General features: G+C 38.2%; 1 protein-coding gene across 1 annotated transcript in view; it reads left to right on the top strand.

The window, feature by feature from the left end:
• LOC110370532 (membralin) overlaps positions 1-22,639 on the top strand; it is an 82,401-nt gene extending 59,762 nt beyond the window's left edge. Inside the window, exons 10-11 of the mRNA XM_064037973.1 lie at positions 11,139-11,238; positions 21,426-22,639. Of these exons, the coding sequence (XP_063894043.1) occupies positions 11,139-11,238; positions 21,426-22,157 (832 nt within the window). The 3' untranslated portion in view covers positions 22,158-22,639. The remainder of the gene's footprint in view (positions 1-11,138; positions 11,239-21,425) is intronic.
• Positions 22,640-23,650: the final 1,011 nt, after the last annotated feature.

Raw genomic sequence — 23,650 nt, forward strand, 5'->3', positions numbered from 1 at the left:
GCCGGAGCAGTATCGCTTTCAAAATAGCCTCGGTAGGATCCACTTGTTTATTTAATGAGATTAATTTGGCCTGTAATTATATTATTACTCAACGGAACTTTCAAGTAATTCTGTGTAGTGTCAATTAAAAGGCCGCGAATATCAGGCTTCATAATTATGTATTCAGATTTATCAGTGATCTGATAGTATTCATAATAATATTTTCGTGAACACAAATTGTGTTTATGGATCTTATTTTGCTGTTAAGAAGGGTATCAGCTTCTGAACGTACTATTACATCAATCTCATGGCACCACAAAATGATGGTCCTAGTTTTGTCACAAACATGTAACGAGTGATACGAGGGGCATGGCAGACGGGGATCAAGGGTAGTCATGACGATGTCTCAGGTCCTCTCGCCTCTGTTATTAAGCTCCTCTCAAACAATATGCCGCAAATTGAGTTAACTCACTAATAATGGTATCGCGGCTGCAGAGGGCTCGCCTCTCCATTGAGGACAGAGGCAATCTTTCCTGCCCCTCCCCGGCGAGCCTCTATTAACCTTTTTATTTGATTTGTCGAGATTAATAGCCACGATGTGTATATGCCGCGAAATGTCCGCTATTTCAGCAGACATCGTGTTTTGTAAACAAGTTCTCTAATAACAAATTAGTTCTTGGAAATATTAGATGAGCTTAAACTATTACTAACGAACCAGATTAAATTCAAGACTTTATCTCAAGAAATTGATGGATCGGATACTAATTTTAACGAAAAACTTGTTTACCAGCTGTTTAATAAGATTAAGAGATTTCTTTCTCAGATTTGCTAATTTTATAGACAAACTTGTTTATCGCTTCAATGAAAATAAAAGAATGATCTATTTTGCTTGAAAAAAAGTAAGCAATTTAATATAAAGATAATAGCCATGTGCAATTTCTCAGCGTAATGTGTCGGCACGCATGCGAGACTCCGCGACTCGCGCCGCAACCTATGATTTCAATTATTGTTTGATGTCATTATTTCTCTTGTGTTTATTCGGGACGCGTTTCTCCATTTTTTACTTTACCCTTCCACCCTCGTATTTGCGGCACAAATAAGACGCGGAGGTGCGCAGCCTAGTCTCGGTAACTGATATGTTTGGCGCTTTCCGTCGAGATGTTTAAACAAGTCGCAGCCAAATCGAATTGAGTGCAGTTACTTTGAGATTCCGTCTTTTACCTCAGATGCTTCTAAAAGCTCTCTACGTGATATATGACGCTAGTTACACGCCGTTTGCATCTATGTGCCGACTTGTTCAATAAACATTTTCTAGGAACTGTTGCGTACCTCATTAAAGTGGCATAAGACGTTTCTTAGTTGTTAAAGTTGCACTTTGAACCTACGCATTGAATGTCAACACACCATTAGCTATTTACCTTCTCTTCAGTTGATCAGTGTCGTGTTACTAGAAAACAAAGCATCAAGCTTTTTGACGTCCATTCTCCGCCGGTGTGTGACAATGAGAACATAATGGACTGTCACACTTCATGTCTCGGTGAAGCCAGTCTTTGTTTTCTCCATAGACGCGTAAGTAGATCGACAAGATATCCTTTAATAACCAGTGTATTGATTATGTGTCTAGGTGTCCAAAACAAAGACACGCGAGCACTTGAAATAATATTTTTAAAGTAACATTGTACGAAGTACTAAGTGTATAAAAAGAGCAACAAGGTGTGACGCGCTGAGTGAGCTAAGATATATGCGGCGCTGTGCAACAGGCGTGATTCAAACCGTAGCTGCGGGATTGCCAGCACCTGCGGCTACTTCATCCACAACCACAAACCCAACTCTATTTAGAATAGTGTAGGGTTTATTTTACAATAGCACCGCCCACTCAGCCAAAAAGTATACCCTAAACGAGAGTTTCTCGGTCTCCTTTAAAGTGGTTGCGGTAAAGATCAGTTTCGTTGCGCCATTGTTCCGCTTCGGAACCGCGCCGCCGCAATATTTCAGCACTTTACTAAGAAATAACAATGCACCGCTCGACGAAAGCACTATAGTTGTGAAATAGAACAGCGTAAGCAATGCTTCATCATCATCGTAAGAAGTGCAATATTCTTGAGAATAAAGCGCAGTCGTTGCACTCATATTACAAATTGCTTTTTCAGAATGTGGGTGCTTGTTCAATATTAAATTAAATAAACTACTTCACACAAATAATTCAGTACTTTACATTGAAAGTTTGAATACAACTTGCTCTGTTACTGTAAGGAGAGAATAGTATTCTTCTTGTTCGAAAAATATCGAAGGCAGTTTGCTACTTACAAAATTTGAAACAGATAAGCGTGGAGCACAATGCGAGCTAGAAAAAGTTATATGTCGCGGCACAATAGGAGCGGTCCAGAGTCCTTATAAGCCTTCACAGGTGTCGCCTCCTTTCCATACAATGGCGTCGCCAGGCGACACGCGACAAATATCGGGGACGTGAGAACCCCGAGACAACTCCACTTCTTTTATATTTATTTGTAAGAACATTTAATACCGCGTTTTGTGTCGGAGTTTTGTAAGACCTCTGATTGTTTTATTGGCTGTTGTTATGTCATTGGAGGTTTATCAATTGTTCGATTGTGTACGCAGGAAATAATGTAAGGGAATTGGTATAAATAGATTTGATTCGCTGAAGGAATAATGATATGTTACAAAAAGGGTGCTTTTGTCTATCTAAATTAAATTGATAATAGAGAAGTGAGACGCTATTAAGTTATTATTCTTGTTATTAAAAGTATTAACGTTTTAATAAAGAAAATTGATCCCTGTCTAGTCTGGTCATAATTAACAGAAATATCATAACAACAAGCGAACAATAAGATATTTTCGTTTATTCTTATAGCAAGAGAAAACAGAAAAATAGCCAGCAGGGTGAAATCGAAACCTGTCCATGATCAGCCATTGTTATTACCAGCACACGTTACGAACAAACATACATACGATACCGAAGCTATGTTGTTTACCTTATTCATTTAATATAGATCTACCTTAGGATTTGTTTTTATTTCCAGTAATATCGAATGTTTGTGTAACCGAAATACCGAGGGCTATACACAATATTATGATAACCGCTGCCCGGTTACCGAGAGGTAAGTACATGCTAACGTTTCGTTATGAGTGACTTATGTATGTCCCTAATGAGTTCGTAATAAGATTAATTTATGTGCTAAGGATTGTTTATTTGAGATTTTGTTTGTATGTAAGAGGATTGTTTTGTTTTAAAACATGTGGTGCCTTAAGTACAATAAACCATATACGAGATCATTATACAAATAAGTCGTACAGGAGTACACCTTTGAAAGTGGTATATGATACCGTCAGTCTAATGAAATGTATTCTCCTTCATTTTCTTATCAAGGACTTTCGGAATGCATACAATAATCCATAAAAAGCTTAATCATGATTTTGAAACCTGTAGCGGACAGACATGCAAACATTAATTTGAATCTATAAATATTTATCTAAATACGCTGAAGTACAATAAAGTCATTAAAACTCAAGTAGACATCAATGACCGAAGCTGTGTGACGTTAAGTTTAAAACTCAAAGCGTCGAAGACAAAGTAATGTTAAAACGGATGCCAGAGGAAATAGATGAAATTTCTCTCAAACAACGGACGTTTTGGGGGTTGTTGGCATACTGCTTCGTACGGAATCGGCAGCGGGGTGTATCCGGTGTCCGTACTGGGTCGCTCCGGGCTTCGGGAAATAATGCCATTTCCGATGAGGGCCCGCGGGCCGTGTCGACAACGAGATTAGGGAAAAAAGACGGGAATTTAATAACATCGCCGACACACGTCTCACGGCGAACAAACAGTCCACTCCCGCTGAACTCGTAACCCCAATGTGAGCATATTCGATCTCTGTCGAATAGCAGTCGCAGCTGATACTGTCATTTTCATAATCTCTTCAATTTTCCAAGTATTTTTTTCAAGAGATTTTTCAATTCTACAATATTTCAAAATTCCGATTTTAAAAGCGTCGCTTTAAAATTTGCGACGCGATTGCCACGTGAGCAGTTAAAAAAGCGGAAACGCGGTAAAAACGTTTCGTGATCGCCGGGCACGTGACCAAGCGCTACGAGACCTCTACGGACCTACTACGCGGCTACGACGCTACGGTGCTACGTCGACTGACTACGATACAAATTGTAGCACATTATTTTTGATAGATATAATGTTTTTTGAAGTTTTGTTTATTACAATTTGTACGAATATTGCGTGCGAAAAAAGGTACACAGTAAATGCTTGTAATGTTGACTAAAGTAAATGCTTTAAAATTCTATTTTAATAATTTCTATTGACTTCAGACTCACGTTGTATGACATTTTATAACACCAAACAAGATTTTTTTCAAACTGAAGCATTACAAAATAAATTTGTTAAAGTTAATAAACTACGCAATAACCCCTTTGCAAATTGCTAAACTTTATATCGTAAAAAAAATATTGTTTAAAAAAACATTTTTAGAACAATAACCAACTTTCTATTTATAAAAAGTCTTAGAAATACGGGTGAATTGTACAATATGTCGGGAGTTGGCAACCCCTAGCAATTCTGAATTGGCTGGTGAAAGTTGTGCCTTACGAAACTTGGCTGGGAGTGGGTACTTGGCGTTCAAGTCGGGTTTGTATTGGTGAGGTTTCCTCGACGAATTGAGCCATCCTGCCTCTGTTGACATGCCTCACACCCGGCTTGCCGAACTCTGCAGTGGATGATTGATCAATCGTCCTGTTTAGGGTGTTATAAATCAGCTGATGTCTGGTGAAACTTTGACATGATATTATAATTAGGTACTGGATTATGATAGAAGAATAATACATTAAAACATCTGTAGTGAATTGGATTGATAACAAATAGTGTCATTGTTGCAAATGAATTGGTTTAGTGATCTGGAATGTATCTTAGAACACGATAAACAATAAAATAGCGTGAGTGACTTCTATATCGTCAGACGATATTTTGTCCTCATGTGTATTTACCTAATATTTATTGTTACATTATATAACTTAACCTATCAGTAGTCTAATAAAATTAGCCTGCAGCCTCCTTCCAAACGGGTCTATTAAAGCGTTCTCTCACAAGACACAAGTATCAGACATGTCGAACTGGCAACTGGAGCAAGTTTGTGTGTTGAACCGCATTTGTCGAGCCATCGCAACTTGTGCTCGCGATTAGCATCGACACCAACTTGCTCCATCGACGTTCTAATTTCATACTACATATTCAGACTTAAACTGGCTGTGTCGACCAAGCTGAGATTTCTGATAAAGCTGGGTTTAAAGTTTTTGTTAGGATGAATAGTTTAGTAGAATTGACTTATGTTTTAAATTAAGACAATGTTTTAGTTATTTGATAATGGATTCTATGGTATATTAAAACACTAGCTGGTGCCCGCGACTTCGTCTGCGCAGGTTTATTATTTCGAACAATATGTTTACAAATTGTAGCCTATGTGTTGTTCTAATGTATAAGCTATATTATTGTAAAGTTTCATTAAAATCCATTCAGTAGTTTTTGCGTGAAAGAGTAACAAACATCCATACATACAAACTTTCGCGTTTATAATATTAGTAGGATACATGTTTTGTGTTCTGGAGACAAAAAGTAATCCAGTTGGCCCCAAATAACTTTGCAGTTCTGAAGTTTGCCATTTCAGCGTCTTGTATGTTTAGTTACTGTTTTGTTCATATTTTTATGACTCTTTTTTATGAAGTCAATGTCACAGTAGCCAACATCATGCAAGCAAAGTTAAAAAGTTAAATGTCTTCGTAGTAAGTAGTTACTGAATTGCAAACTTATTTGGCAGGAACTGTACCTTCTAAATACTGAATTGTTTATGTAAACAATTTGGTTAAACGTTGAAGTGTCACTTACGTCTGCATTCTAGCGGATAGCACGCGACATTCCTCGTTTGTTAAGTGTATAAATATCATCATAGCCTATTAAGTTAATTACTGCGATGTAACTGTTACTGCAGCTTGAAATTCCATGCTGTATTGTAGAACATAATATAACATAATATAATGCGCTATTCACCGTTGTTTGTAACACTGTGGCACCATAGGATATTGTATGTTTTTACTACAAAAACTTGAACGTCTGTTTTACACTTGTCTAAAAAAATTGTGGCTGCAAAATGAACCATATTTCAACGTCATAATCTGACATTTTTTTAGACAAGTCTTAAACTGACGTTTAAAAGTTTTTGTGGTAAGACGGAGTATATTTAATGATGAGTAACTCTCTGAAAATATTCTAAAATGAAAACACAAGTGTAGTTCGGACAAAAGGTGCAATATAATATAGCGAACATATCAGGTACTTAACAATGATCGCGGCATATGTTGATCCTCGTTATTAATAAACTTGGCGCCCTTTTTCCTATCGGCATGGAATTATTGGATAGTTGGTATTGTCAGCAGTGGTCATAGTCGCGAACGCAGCCGTGGCGTGGAATGCCAGCGGAATTTCATTTCGTTAGTGGCGCACCCTGCCGGGGTTGCGGATTCCGGCGGTCAACCCGCGACCCCGCGCCGTCGCCCTTGTACATACATTCGTTCACTCTGAACTGTATGAACTATTATAACTTCTCATCATAAAGTCATTTAACCTTCACTTCATTCTCAACTTTCCTCTGAGACACAGGTTTTACCTAGTTGAGGCAAATCATATCATCATCAGCACTTATTTAGAGTTAAGCTATTTTTTAAATATTATGTACAAATTGAAGTAATAAACAATTTATTTTTATTTATTTAACTACAAATTTTCGTATCGCTATCCTTCTCCATGTGAGAGGAGGCCTGTACCCAGCAGTGGAACGATAAAAAAAGGCTGAAACAGTTCTTATTACATTTTACAGTAGCGTTAAAACACGTTAAAATGCTATTATCATAATATACAAGCAGAACATTGATTTAAGATTGAGATAAGGCAATTTGCGTTAAAAGGCACAGGGTAACCTTATTGGGAGCATCCTTTTATATTTTTTCAAAGCGCCATTAGAAGTTGAGCTTCAGTGATGAAATATTCAAAAAACGGCATAATTTTTATACAAAAGTATTTTTTAATATTTACTTGCTCTGTCCTGCGGCGGTGGTGGTTGTTTATTCTTGTATTTAATATTCTCTTAACAGTTTAATGATATTTCATTTGCACATAATTTGGGACTTACACTACCTTTTTATATGCGTGTAACCATACATTATGACTAGAAACACATTCAGTGTTTATGAGTGTCAGTCTTAGTATGTATTTAATAATTAAACGTAATGCTATTGATACGGCAACCAAAATTAACGTAAGATTATTAATCGGATCCCAAAGATTCCTGATCTGATAAATAATATTCAAAGCATTTCCCGATGCTCGCCAAGTATTGTAAAGAGAGCGTCGCGACGGCAGCCGCTCTCCATAATATTGTGTTATACCTTATCGAATTTGCATGTTTTTACTGAATAACATTCCTTTGGCGCAGTCGAGATCAAAGGCCGAGGCGAAAGTGATTTCGCACTGAGTTAGTTCAACAAGATTCAGTTTCGCCCCTGCTCCTATCGGGCTTCTGAATAATTTTCGTGTAATAAGGAAAATTGTAAATGGGCATTCGAAGCGCGATATTTTATACGAGCTATCAGTCGACACCGAGACGACCCGCTGTACAATGACACGAGTGTGACATCACACCAAACTGTATCCAATGACATTATATGATACTGTGCGATGGGTTCATACATTTACTTACTGAATTCCCAGCTCAGTGTGAATCAATGTGGTGCACCCAAAATCATCAGTTGCAAACTGAACAAAAAAGTCACACGCACCACAGCCAGGACGTCATTTACATTTTCCATTACAGAGGCGATAAAATATTTATGGACGAAATAACATTAAGAAAACGCCGCTTGTTTCTTCTAACATGTATGTTTAATGCGTTGGTAATCTCGCGTCGTTTGATGTCGCTCAAAGAGCCGACGCCTACGGAGCTTAGCTGGACTCTGCCGAAGACCAGCCCTGCCCCTCCTTAAATTATTCCGTGAACGATCTGTCTCTGAAATTGTTACTTAAGAACTTAATCGACGCCTTTCTCTTTGTCTGCGAAACAGATGTTTTTTCAAACAACATTTTATTGAATTCCAATTTTATTGTCTCCTTCTTTTTGTGTGCTTTTTAGGGTTCCGTAGCCAAAATGGCAAAAACGGAACCCTTATAGTTTCGTCATGTCCGTCTGTCCGTCTGTCCGTCTGTCCGTCTGTCACAGCCGATTTACTCGGAAACTATAAGTACTACAGTGATGAAATTTGATGGGAATATGTGTTGTATGAACCGCTACAAAAATATGACACTAAATAGTAAAAAAAAAGAATTGGGGGTGGGGCCCCCCACACATGTAACTGAGGGATGAAATTTTTTTTTTCGATGTACATACCCGTGTGGGGTATCAATGGAAAGGTCTTTTAAAATGATATAAAGTTTTCTAAAAAACATTTTTCTTAAAGTGAACGGTTTTTGAGATATCAGCTCTCAAAGTCGTAAAAAGTATGTCCCCCCCCCTCTATTTTTATAACTACGGGGTATAAAATTCTAAAAAAAATAGAGGTGATGCATGCTAATTAACTCTTTCAACGATTTTTGGTTTGATCAAAGTATCTCTTATAGTTTTTGAGATAGGTTGATTTAACTGTAATTTACGGAACCCTTCGTGCACGAGTCCGACTCGCACTTGGCCGGTTTTTTTTACCTCTGATTTTAAATTGGTTTCAATTTGTGTTTCGTTTTGTTTTAGCTGTTATAATTTGATGGTTCAGCATTAAGTTGCTGGTGTTATGTAACGGGAGTAGTTATTACTTGCATTATATAAAAGTATAATATTGACTTACCTTGTAGTCATACTTACTTAAGCCGCAATACTTTGAGGGAATTTAAACTTAGATTAAAATATCGATTATGATCAGATTAGTATCATCCAATCGAACTATGTAGTCTACGTTTGAATATAAAGTTACTTAAAGCCACTACTGAAATGTTTCCGAGAATACTATTTAGATTTCAGCTTAATGCTAGTAATAAGGGTACTTGCCCAGACTTGATAAGATGATAGAATTAAGGTTAGCATGTTTCACGGCGCTTTGGTCGCGATTTACCACAAGCTACTAATTAGTAGCTCACGCTTATATTACCATATTAGCCGTATTCTCGCCCTCTGTCTAACTATACTGTATTGATTAGTCTAATGCATAAGCGTGGCAGGATCTATACTTTACCTATTGTATGTTAATTAGCGCCATATGATACTCAGAGACACATATATTATTTTTAATATATGAAAATTGCATATCCATGAGCTTTTTCCAATCAGAAATATCGATAGTTAATAATTTTACTATAGCTACATTTGTATAATCTACCTAGTAGCATCACAAGGCATTGTAAAACCGGCAAACGCCAGAGAGCATCGTGTGTAGCCATTTCTTCACACTCGGAACACAACAGCACAAGAAAAATGTATATCTCAGTGAATATCGATTTCAAATAAAATTGCAACCTTTTCAGATAACGAGGTGACATTTCCCCTTTTCCGGGCCCGTTTGTCGCCCTTGTCGTACATTGGGAATTTATCCACCGAAATAAGCAGATAACGAATCTAATGGTGTCTATACATGGGAAATATACGATTGGCTCGAGTCGCTTGTGCTAAGTGTCGGCGCTCCGGGTTGCGTTGCATTCTTCTTTAGTACCTAGACCGTTTTGGAATAATCTAAAAGAAAGTTTATTTTTACAGTTTTTTTTTCGACTTTGTACTGCCTTTACCTCCTTATGTCCTAAGCCAATTCATTTCTTAGAACTAACTAGGACATTCTAATTCTGCTATATCAAGCCAGATATAATGATGATCTTGCAGGGGTGATAAACTATCAACTTAACAATACCTTCAATTAACTAACCATGTAAAAGCAATTCAAGTAATCCTTTGTCGCTGTCTCTAAACATACAGTTAACCTTTCACTATCTCAAAAAATCCGAAACAAAAATTAATCCTATCGCCGATCCTAGCTACTTATAATTAATCAAACATGGCGTCTTGTGTTTCAATAAGCTACTAATGATGTCCGCCCACTGCGACGTCGCACGATACTTGTTGCTTGACTCGACGCCATGCCAGTCTTGGCTGGCTTGGCAGAAGGCCAAGTAAACATAGACAATAATATGCCTCAGAACGATAGCAAGGAAATTGGAGTACATGCTTAGTACCTAATTTACAGAGAGTATTGTCGGCAAATTATATTATCGTCATTTTTACAACTGTTGTCTTATTTTTCTTACCTCACTGTCGATTTCAGTTAAAACCTCAATGCATCTATAGGAATCAAATTTACTTGATCAGAATTTCCTAAAATAGTTTATCCATATTTAACATTAAAATGAACCTAATTTCCTGACCCAATACAAGCATTATTACATGCTTCCTGGGTAGTTCCGACAACTAAATAATATTGTAAAAACTTGTTGAAAAAATAAACTATTTTTGTTTTTATTTATTTCCTCTAAGTATTTACTACATCATGAAACAAAGCTGTTCAATATTTCTTGCACCCTTTTCAGAGGAGGTCGTGAACCTTCTGAATCTTGTATTTCTTTCTCAAGACATTGTCCATAACGAGATAACACTAGAATACAGTTTATGTGATGGTAGCTACTACACGCTGGCCATCGCCTTCTAGTACTCCGGTAATGGATATTCAATTCAACGTCCTTTATGTTCTTAGTACATAGGTACAAGTATGTAAAATTGGCTAGCATATTTAAGAACAAAAATTCTTTCACATTTTGGAGAAATAGATTTTGACAAGTTTTATATTGGTAGTTTATACTTCAAACATATCTAATATATGTATACATAAACTTCAACATATCTTTTGTAAATAATTGATAACGGCTGAAGATAAATAATTTGTAATTTAAATGTCGTGATACTTTAACGGCGTGTTTTCATGACATTTCATCACAAATGTAATGATACAACCTTGCAAAAGAAAATACGTCTTTTTTTAAGTCCACCTAACTTTGATACAATTTGACATTTGTTTCCACATACAAAGGTAATAACAGAATATTTTTCCTTTGTCCACAGATTTTTCTACCTGTACCACTTCTCGTTCTACGCGTACCACTACCGGTTCAACGGACAGTACAGCAGTTTGGCGCTCGTCACGTCCTGGCTCTTCATACAGGCGAGTATCATAAATACTACCTCGTGTGTTCATAAGTTTTGAGACGAAATAAAAGTTGCATATCTTTTTAAATAATAAACTTACATTTTATAAAAAAAATAGTAATCATCAAGTAGATAGTAAGTAAAAATTAAATATAATTATTATTCAAAATGACCACCCCTGTTTTTAATACATGCCCCCTTAGACGATTTGGCCAGTCATCAATGGCGGCACGAATCTTTTCCAGCGGAATTCGCTTCACTTCTCGGATAAGAGCTCGCTTAAGTGAGTCCAAGTTTGGGTGGGACTTTCGGCAGGCTCTGAGCTCTAACTCGGTCCATTGAGAATAATCCAGCGGGTGCAGGTCGGTGCTGGAGGAGGGCCGTTTGTTCTCCGCAATGAAGGCCGGCACATTTTCCCTCAACCAAGCTTGGGTGGTTTTAGCCTTATGGGATGGCGCCGAGTCTTGCTGGAAAACCCAATTCTTGTGATGGAATAGGGTACTAGACAGGGGTTTCATAACGGTCTCTAGAATGTCACTTTGATAATTTTTGGCTTCCACCTTGACGCCTTGTTGGTAGAAATGAAGCTGAGTGACACCTTCGTACGCAACTCCCCACCGTACCATGACACTAGCCGGATGATGAGTACGCGAGACATTCCGTGCTGAAGCTGGGACATCCTTGCTACTTTTGGCATACACTTTATTGTTTTGTCGGTTGAACTTTTCTTCGACGGTAAAGATTTTCTCGTCGGGGAAGAGTATCTTCCTCGCATCGTGTCTCCTAAGCAGTACTGGACAACGTTCGCGTCGCAATTGACGAAGGCGATCGTTTAAAAAGTGTACTTTCCTACGGCTATACGCCTTCACCTTGAGATCATATTTCAGTATTCTGTTGACTGAAACGCGCGAAATATTGGTCTGCAGAGCGAGTTTCTACTGAGTGCGACATGGATTTCGGCGAAGTCGCTCTCGGATGATTTTAATGCTCGCAGGCGTCCTCACGGAGCGTGGACGACCACCTCTTTGCCGATCTTGTAAAGAACTTGTCTCCTTGTATCGTTTAATAGTGTAATACACGAAGTTACGGCTCACACCAAAACTTCAGTTCTCGGAAAATGTCCATAGGTTTTCTTCCCTCCTTAAATAGCGAAATGACGGTCGTACGTAATTCTTTTGTTCCTTCCATTACGAAAAAATTTAAATAAAATAATATTCCAAGTTCAAAAGTCAAAATTAGACATTCCAAATTCAAAATTAGAAAAAGAAATATACAGCAGCCAGTAACATTTTTTTTATTTTTATAACTAAAAAGTTTGTCTCAAAACTTATGAACACACGAGGTAGAGTAAACACTAAAAGAGATTTGATTACTTTCAAGCCTTCTTCAGCTGGCTGTCGATGACAAAAGTTGTTTTGATCCTTGATATTTTTCCAGCGATACACAAGAATATTTTTGTAAATAATTCGTCCGAATACATTATCTTGTGGCAAGGTGGAATTCATAAAGTAAATGAGCAATGTCAATGGACAAATATGAATACAGAACCACATGCAGCAGTAACAGAATACACTGCGGTCGTAAATTCAATATTGCCCCTCACACATTTTCAATGGCAAAGAATCACCCCCAAAAACAAACGAAATTCTTCCCTTTCAAACCGCAATACATGCAGCATAGCGCTGTCCTTATTCTAATATGACATGATCATTTGCAACTAGCCTATTTACCAAGTGCAGTGGTGTTTGTTCAAAGCACTTTGATGTCGGTCAGGCCGCAGGCGCCACGCACTCGCCACGCAGAGCGCATCACGCTCTATAGATCAACTGTTTGTCTAGAGCGATATTAGGTTTGCTCCCCACTGTTATTGCTATACTTCCTAGTGATACTTCCCTCGTGTTAACCGCGACGTAATTTGTTCCACAAACCTTATGGACATTTTGATGGCACCGAAATATTGTCTACTTTAATCTATCTAGATTTTTCAGTAAGTGTAGTCCATTACACGGTAAAATATCTTCTTTCTTCCTATGTGCAATAGCATTCGAATAAAGCTCAAGGGCTCTTGAAAAATACCTATCTACGATATAGACTACTAAAGCTCTCTAATGGAATTATGGACAATGATGTCTGGGTTTCTAAATAACTAAAAGAATCAGAGCCCAGCTGTCAGATTTAACACCAAAAGACCCACTAATATGTATTTGAGTCCCAGTTGAATAGCAGAAAAATAACGTCTTATTATTAAAATAAGTATGTATGTCATGACAACGTTACAATAGCTGACGGGTCACGGGGCTTCGGGGACGCCTCGGGGACTCACATACATTCACGTTTCACCCACACGCACAGTTCCATAGGTGCACACAAACTTGGGAATTATTATTATTTTTAAAACTAAAAGAGAAAGCTTCTTTACAGGGGTCGGGTCGCGAGCATTTGTCAACAAATCACGTCCCTATACGTTTTTGTGATTGTACCGTACCTATCCCTAGATGTCACGGAAAATTCGCCTATATTTTCTCAGATAAAAATGCCGTTTTCCTATGATAGTTACCAATTTGTGCTGCATCATGGTTTGGGTTTATACTCGGAGATTTGTTTCAATGGTTCCAGGATTATACAAACTTTGCAGCTTTGTTTCAATCTCCCATATATTTCCATATTTAATTGTATTGTTTTAATGGATTACTAGGTATAGTTCTATTCATAGTTTCATTAAGTGCTTGACCTAATAACCATGTCATGATACAAATGGACACATCCTTTATAAGGCAGAGCGTTCCGAACCCGCGTGGCGTCAAAGTTTTGTCAAATGTTTCCCGGGACGATTCAAATGACGGCTGTGCGTGTAATACTTTTTGCCGGCCCGAGGGACAAGCCGGTGACACATTACCTTCAAGTGATTTGTGGACACAAACACTAACTTGTGATTGACCGACAGACGTTTAAATGTTTCAAAAGTTCACCTACGAAACTTTTAAATTAAAAAACAACTCCAAACAAGTTTAGCAGTCCAATAGATACGACAAATATTAACATACGTGGTAATTGATTCGCCTGAGCGCACGTTAATGTCAGAATAATTTATAAATTTTATACAAAAACGGCCATTTATATTAATATCGGCGAGCTAAAACAAATTTTATCAATAACCCGAAAATCAAACATTTACTTTTCCCCAAATTCAAATAAGCGGAACATTTAATTCGATTCCTGTATATTTTGGCGCTGTCCATATGATAACATTGAAGTGATCATGATAATTACTCGTGAACATGCTTGGCTATTAAGATTGGGACTCTCTGTTCGACAATAGCGTAATATAGTTGATCCGTGTACGTTAGGGGCGGTATAGACTGTGTCTTGAGCGGATCTACTCCGGCGTCGATTTCCGGTCGCTATGCTGCACGGAAGTTAATAACACACCGAACGGACTTCGGCCTCCCGCCGGTACTACACAACACACAGGTACACACTTGTGTACCGGTGATCTGTGTACACATGTGTGTGTACTGTGTTAATAGTGACCAAGCTATCTAAATTGTGGTCTTTGACGGTGATAGCACAGTGATAGTGCGTGACGTCTAAGATTGGACTGCCGCATATTTCCTCCGATTCTATGGGTATGTACGGACGAACGTACATTTATTTTATATACATAATTTAATCTTGATGACATCGCATAGCATTGTTCATGCGCGACCTACATTTTATATTACTTTATTTTATGTTAATTTTGTATGATCAGTGAATTAAAGACACTCGCTAATAAAGGTCGTTTCCTCTTGACAACACCCACCTCTGATTAGCTGACATCATCTCATCGCGAGATTGACATCTTATGTATCGTGGTCACACAACCCGTACATTTTGGTCCTTCGAGACATCGCGAACCGCGTTTTTGACGAACATTGACAAGTGACATCGTGGCTCCTGGCAAATGACATTTAAATCAGGAGAGTGACAGTAAAAGTGCAGTGCCGTGACATTAAAGTACAGTGCCGTGACATTCATATTGAGTCAACAGCAGACTCTTATTGACTGACGCAGCTCACATCTGTGAACGGTGATTTCTGACAGCAACTTCAGGCCTGGCACCAGCTGGTGTGAAGAGTGATCGAGCATCTCAGCCATAAGTATCTCCTTCTCATCTGGACAATCTCAAGTAAGATCGTTCCATTTATTTTTTGTACTTCGGTATTTGACAAGTTTTTCTTACTTCGGTATTTGACAAGTTTTCCTGACAATCGAGATGGAAGCGCAAACTCTTTATACTCGTCAAAAGGATATTATTTCCACAATCCAGACTATAAAATCAACTTTAAAAAAGATGGTGCGGGCAGGAAGTCTCCAGAGTATATAACCTCGAGAGTGAATACCCTACACAATCTTTGGGGTGAATTTGAAATGAATCATCAGAAACTTGTCGAATATGATGATATTACGAGTGAATATTTCGTCAAGAACATCTATGATGACACTAAGCGTACGTATGAAGAAGTACTTCACTTGTTGACTTCGTACCGCGGACAGGAAAACAAAGGTACGCAACCAGATGAAAAGCTCAATGCTTTAATCATTGAACAGAAAACGAATTTTAAGGCGTTCAAGCGGTATATCCAAAACCTTGAGATGGAGCAGTTGAGTAACAAATGGGAAATAGAAGATGAATTACGTAACCTGCAATTGAGATGGAATAACATTGACACTCTGCATTGGAAAATTGACAACATAGTTGAAGGGTCAGATATGTTCTATGAAAAGGAATATACTGAGTACGAAACCAAATTTAAAAAGAGTAAACGGGAATTAAGCAACAAGCTGTCGTCCGCTATACATCTGCAACATTCTACCCCACAGTTGGAGGTACCTGTCTTCACGGGAAATTACAATCAATGGCCTACCTTTCTCGACCTGTTTAAAGGTGGTATACATGACAATAAGCTACTAACAAAGGCTCAGAAGATGCAACATCTTAAGGGTAAACTAAAGGGAGAAGCTGAACGTTTAGTGCAACATCTACATGTATCAGCCGAAAATTATGACACCGCTTGGGAAATTCTCAACCACAGATATAACAATCAGCAAATTTTATTCACCAAACAAATTGAAATATTTCTTAATCAACCTAATATACAGAAACAAAATTCTTACGAGTTGAGAAGATTACATGATACTACTATGGAATGCATTCACGCCATCCATAATTTAGGAATTGACACCACGACGTGGGATCCTATCCTGGTTCATCTGCTGATAAAAAAGTTTGACACGCACACATACAGCGATTACATGGAAAGTAGGAAAGAACCTCGTAAATTACCAGTATTTGAGGAAGCTATTGCATTCTTAGAGGCTAAATTTACAGCCTTGGAACCTGTAAAGAAACATGACAAGAACACATCAACAATGAATAACCCAGGTTATTCTAAATCATTTGCTTACAAGGAAAAATCATCATATGTGCCTGGGAAGAAAACAGCATTTACTAGAACATCTAGCGTATTTCATTGTGTATTGTGCAATACCAACCATGCGTTATACCAATGCAGCAAATTTGAATCTATGTCACCAGAAGTTAAATTGGCAACAGTTTCGAAATATAATGTGTGCAAAAATTGTTTATTTGTGCACGAAAAAAATATCTGCAATTCCACAAAACGCTGTAAAGAATGCAACGCAGCACACAATACATTATTGCATGAAGCATGCGTCAACCCCGATGTGACCTCAAATTCTACCAAGCTATTCACACCAAGAAAACAGCAACAGATGCGTCAGCAAACTGTTCATCACTTAGCGGACATCAGTAACGAGATATTACTCCCATCGGTTCAAATGCATGTGTTATGCAAAGACGGACAATATATTAAATTGACAGCGCTTCTCGACCAGGGTTCACAAATATCCTTGATTACAGAGAATGCGGCACAAAGACTAGGATTACCCAGACGTCACTTTGACGGTACGATCTCTGGCGTCGGTACTTTATCAAACAAATGTAAAGGGAAAATTAACCTTCAGTGCAAATCGATTCATGACGATTATACATTTAATACTGATGTTCTGATTATGCCAAAAATGATTAATCATTTGCCGAACAATTCATTTGATACTGCTCATTACAAGCATATCAATAACCTTCCACTTGCAGATCCGGAATTTAACATATCGAAGCCGATTGACGTTTTATTAGATGCAAAAATATATTCAGAAATAATAATGAATGAACTCAAAATACCAGGGACTAACAGCAAAGAGTTATATGGACTAATGCAAATCAAAGCGAGGGTGACAAGCAAACTTTTGCTAATGGAAATCAGAATTCCTCTCTTGAACCATGATAAATTTGAACTTGACAGAATCATCACTATTCCACTGCAAAAAGGAACCAGTACTGTGTATACTCAAACTGAATCAAAATACATCGCAGTCAATGTTAATAAGGATACAGTTATACCCATGACAGAACAAGACGTACAATCGTGCGCCATGCGTGCTGAAAATGAATTTATCTGTTCATTAAATCATCCCATTTACACATTAAAAATGGGAGAATCCATTTGTAAAATCAAATATACACAAAATAGTGACAATAAGTACTGTCATACTGAAATCAAGGAATGCACATACAACTGGATCAAATTACACACCCGAGACTCGTGGCTATTCTCGTGTTGCGAGGAATGCTCAGTCCGCATTTTATGCCCAGACGGCCTAGTGACTAAACAATTAATTGGTAGTGGGGTCATTACCATCGGGCAAGGTTGTGTTTTGAAAGGTGATATGTTTACAATACATAGTCATCATAACTATATGAATCAGATGTTCATTCAACCCACTGTGGAAAGACTTCCGAACATATCTCAATTAAACAACATTTTGAATACATCTGTAACTCCACAAGACATCATTCAGATTACCAACCACACGGCAGAATTCCATGAAATAAAGCGACAGATTTCCAATTTGAAGAAACAAAAATTGGAAGAAAGCCCACTAGATGATACTCCGCATTACTATATAATTTACGGCATCTTGGGTACTGTACTTCTGATCGTTCTTATTGTCATGGGGTACAAAGTGAACCAATGGCGAATCAATACACAGACACGGAAACCTTCAGGTGACACCATATCAGTTCCTGAGCCTGGGGTCGGAGTAGCAGCATCGATGACAAGACAGGAGAGTGATGTGAATATCAGGGTGACCAGAGATCAGCCGATCTCATCTCCGGGGCAAAAGAACAACTCAAACAATAGTGAGACGTTCTCACCAGTGATGCGCAAGGCATATAGTGTGACAAGTGTGAATAAGGCTACATCGCCAACTATGAACAGAACAGTTAGCTTCAGTGTAGTTAATGATAACTAATAATAGTAACAATAGCACCAATATTCATCAATGCACTTTACTTACATAAATACATGTGTTGTTGCTTTTATACTTAATTCTTATGTAGTGTTAGACATAGTTGTACTTTTAAATTAAGTTGGTTCTCTTTTGTGTTGGCAGTATGTACGGACGAACGTACATTTATTTTATATACATAATTTAATCTTGATGACATCGCATAGCATTGTTCATGCGCGACCTACATTTTATATTACTTTATTTTATGTTAATTTTGTATGATCAGTGAATTAAAGACACTCGCTAATAAAGGTCGTTTCCTCTTGACAACACCCACCTCTGATTAGCTGACATCATCTCATCGCGAGATTGACATCTTATGTATCGTGGTCACACAACCCGTACAGGGTATTTATAGAAACATACATACACAAGTAGATACGCAGTATTATGTTTAGTAGAAACAAAGAACTGAGTTTTCTCATATCTACTTACTCGAAATAAAAATAAATCCCGCTTAACAACAATGCATTTGAACCTTAGTACCTAGATCAATAACTTCTCGAAATGCAATCCTTTCCAAATCTAAAACTACTTTGCTTTCGTTATATTTAATTAAGTTGACCCTCAATTCGCTTATTTTCTATTACCAAAAAAGGTCGTCTAATCGAAGGATTTATTCAAGTTTTTAATTTCACAATGATCCCATAATCTGCGATGTTGTGAACATGTTAGGCGACAACAAAAGCGCAGTTATAATTGAGTATGGAGATAATATTAGGCGCGCCTCGAGCCAGCTCAAGCGTCTCAGGGCGCGGGGCGTAGGCTCTGCCGGATTACAGCGCGAGGGCGACGACGAAAAACAAGAAGCCCCTTCGGAATGCAAAGTGGGGTCTTATCTTATAATCATCGAGCGTGTCAACTTATTATTAAAAATCATATTTCATGAGGTCGGGCCAGCGCGACGCGCCGCGCATAATATTGTCACCGACGTGCGATCCTCCTTACATTAATTTTAACAGTCGAAACGGCTTGTTGACAACAGGCTCAAAGAGAATTTACCATTCAATTAATAATTACCTCTTTCTATTAGCTGTGAATTTTTCGGCGCCACTCAATATTGTCCGACTGAGCGGTCGCTGAAGACTAACTCACCCCTATTATTGTGGAGGTTTAATAGGCGTGCTTCAGTTAATTTCTGTCAAGTCCTAAATCAACAGAAAAGGCCCGCCATCATGGAACAATGTAAAGTGTTGTAATCTTGCAGATCTCTTGCAAATTATAGTTAAACTTAAGTCAAACACTCTCAGCGGCTTACTTTGTGGCGTACATAATTATATTATGCATACCTTTAGGGCGCTAGCCGACAGGACCGTTAGTGCATCTCCTGTTTATTAATAAAAGGCGTTGTTTCAGAATGTCGACTCTTTAACGTAGTCATCCTATGCTCGTCCAAGGATTTGTAAAATGAAAAGGGATTTATAAAAAATGTCTCGTCCGGCGAGGGCGGCGCTCCTTTCGCTCCTTTCGCTCCGTTCACTGTTTTTTCTTTGCATTTTAAATCAAAATAACTTTATTTTTGTCAGAGATTTCCACCGTCTTGGCATAATCAACGCGCTGCAAGCAAAGTGTTTAAGACTATTTTGCGGCTCAAAATTTATCAACACAAAGAATTCGTGTTCTTGAAGGATCAAAAATTGTTACTTACCTACATATGTACTAGTATGTTTATGAAGTGGGCTTACCATGTATTTGTCAATAGTGTATGTTACTTTTCTCTTTAATATATTAGAATAATAATTTATAATAAGGTATATTCGCTTATCATTATGAAATTGACTAAACTGTTGATGTTAGATAAATTTTCAAACAGCCAAGCCCTTAGGAAAGTTCGTGCGTCTTTACGCTGCCAACGTAATCTGTTACAAACGATCTGAAAATTGATAAAAATGGCCTCGTTTTTTATTCACGTATCTATCTAACAGGGCGGGCGGTAAATCTCAAAGCGGCCGATTTTAATGGACGTATAAAAGGGCGTCATCTCTGTCCATTAAATACCTTTTAAACGTTTGATCCTTTTTTATATTTGCTGCTGTAGCGATGATCCGCGAACAGATTGGGGCACGAACGGATGGTGTTAATTAAGCTTGTGAAATGTAACCCGTGTTCCACTGACCTATCGTCCTGTTCGCAAATGTGTGTCACTCAAATATAATCCGATTCTGTAGTGCCCTGAGTTTGTCACCGTTCTCGTGAAATTGCGACACCGAGGGGGATGCAACTTCAATGTAAAAAATGACATAAAATTCATTCAATTATCTGTCAAGGAGCACACGCCGCGAATAATAAATCACAAAGGTGCCGCAACTTGTCTGCGCCGGTAACCCGTTACACCGCCACTTGGAAAAAATCAAAATGAGGGGATCAGAAAATATAATTTTAAATAAAAGTTGAGTCAGGCGCGGTCACAAGTTTCTTAATTAAAACTTACGTCGGACGACGCGAGGGGAGGGAACTTTGACCCAGAAATAAATAAATAAAGACTGGGGAGGAGTGAGGACACCGTCACGAGTCGCTCATTTATTTGTCTAAAGGAGTTTTGCTCAGTTCGACGGACGTGCCTCATAATCTGCACTCACAACATCTATCTGAGCGCCAGCTAAGCGCGTCTCCGTCGCCTAGCCGGGCGCCATCTCCGCCGCAACTATTGCCAGCTTATCTCTTTACCGTTTATTTATTGCTACATTTCCCCTTAAATCACAAATAGGAAGCATTTGCATCGAATTTTACAAATAGGGAGATTTAAAGTGTTCTAGAATATTTTATGACACTATGTTTTTGTTCCAGCACTCCATGTTGTACTTCTTCCATCACTACGAGTTGCCAGTCATACTACAGCAGGCGCAGCTGCAGCAGTTGCTTCTCCGCACTCACCGCGGCATGGCTGGCGTGATGGGACTGGCAGGTATCGCCGCTCTGGCGAGCGGTGCGGCCTACCACGACGCTCCGGGCACCGGCACACAGGCTACTCCCCCGACTACCCAGTCCACTACGCAGACAGTTCAGAACACCGCGCAGTCTACCACGCAAACATCACCGTCCGTCTCCACCGCGCAAACCAACACCACTCACACTGGCGATGTGGTGACCACCAGACCGTCCGACACCGCGGTGGAGACCAACACTAACTCGGGCGGCGACACACAGGAGAGCTCTCTTGCCACGCGCCCAACTGTCGATATAAGGAATAATGACAAAGATAACTCCGTCACTCCCGGCGGTGACGCCGACATCAAGATAGAAGAAATTGCTAGGAAAAGGGAATCTTACAGCAAAATCAATGTTGGTAACAGTAACTCTGTTGCCAATGAGACTGATCATGCAGTCTTGCCTGGTGGAACTAACGGTAATTCCACTATTGTGACAGACGTCAAAGATGAGACATCGACTTTAGATCGTAGACGAAAAGACAGTATCGTTGACAACAGTGACGACCCGCCCTTGGTCCAGAGCAGTTCGCCAGCGAAGACTGACAGACTGGCTCCCAGGGCCTCCCCGGAGGCCGACGAATTAGATTAACGTAACTTATTCAGAGGTCATTTCACAATAATATCTATGTGTTAGTTCCGATTAATCGTAACCGCTTTTGTGAACAAGTAAAGATGTTGCCGTAACGATACTGTTTATATAATGTCTGGTAGATGATACTGTCTCAAGAACTTATTAGAGAATTTTGTCTTCGAATAAGATCAAATAAGTCACAATATATCGGATGAATCTTTAGTAAATATATTGATCAAACATGTTCACAATGTTCTTATTTTTTAAAGAAGGAAATCTTAATTTATGGTATGATACAAAGGTGATTGTAGTGTAAGAAGTATTCTGCCATTACCTGAAGCAAATCTGTAAATATTTATGGTAATCTAATATGTAATGTATTAGAGTTTTGTGTTATTGAAATAACGTGTTACTTTGATTGTGCTTAGAGGTTGGCGCTGGAGGTTGGCATACTCTATTCAGTGATTTAGTTAATAGCAATTAAATATTTTTGTTCAAAACTGTGTATTATTTCGAAGCATATTTAGTTATCTCAACCTGAACCTTGTCCAATTATACCAAGATAATCAATGAGCACAATTTATCGTACTTACTGTTACTGCTTTAGTTGTCTGTTAACTATCAATCTGTAGATTCTGGGGTTCGATCTTAAGGTCAGCAGAGGCAGTAAAGTTTTAAGCAGAATATCCATTTAGTTGCATCATGTATTCGTTCGTTTTGTCGTTTGAAAACTGTTCAAACTGAGGATTAAGTAGAAAAGTGATGGCTTCAACACATCTCTTTTGGGGTTCAATTTATTTATCTTTGATGTCTTATCCGTTAAGTCCGCAACTGCTTATGATTTTCACAACTATGTTTTAGATGGCGTCCAGTCTAATGAAATGTAGCTGAAGACCAGTGTATTACATTAATCGACTATCTGGTCTCCGGAACCTAATTACTGGGTAATAATGAGCTTCTTGGTAAGACTAGTTGTCAGACTTTCTGGCTCTTTAATATTTTTCAAATCTAGGAGATTGGTCGAACTATTGTAAGAGTTAACAGTGTATTAGACTATTACTGTTCTAGTATCAGCTCGTGTCTGGTGTGGGATAAGGGTATTAGAATAGAAAAGAACGTTTATTTATTCAAGTAGCATGACTCATAATGTCAGTAAAAAAAAAAACTGATAATTTTCTTTGATAATTCTGTATTTCTAACAATAAGAAGAATATCCATTAGAACAAGATTTATTTTCGAATACCAAATTCTAAAGTGCAGGAAGATTTTTAACCCTGTGCATTCATTTAAAGATCATTTATTGTCTCTGCGTGTAGGTAATTTTTTTTACGTGCTGACGTTGAAAATAATTTTTATATAGGATTATCTCAGATCAAATATATTTCTTTGATCTGAGAGGATAATAAAATAAAACAATGTTTTATTTGAGTTGGTATATAACATGTTTAATATCTATAGGGTACAGGCTGAGATGATGATGATGATGACATGAGAAGTGAATACAATTTCAT

This window comes from Helicoverpa armigera, chromosome 15 (assembly GCF_030705265.1).
Source record: "Helicoverpa armigera isolate CAAS_96S chromosome 15, ASM3070526v1, whole genome shotgun sequence".
NCBI lineage: Eukaryota > Metazoa > Arthropoda > Insecta > Lepidoptera > Noctuidae > Helicoverpa > Helicoverpa armigera.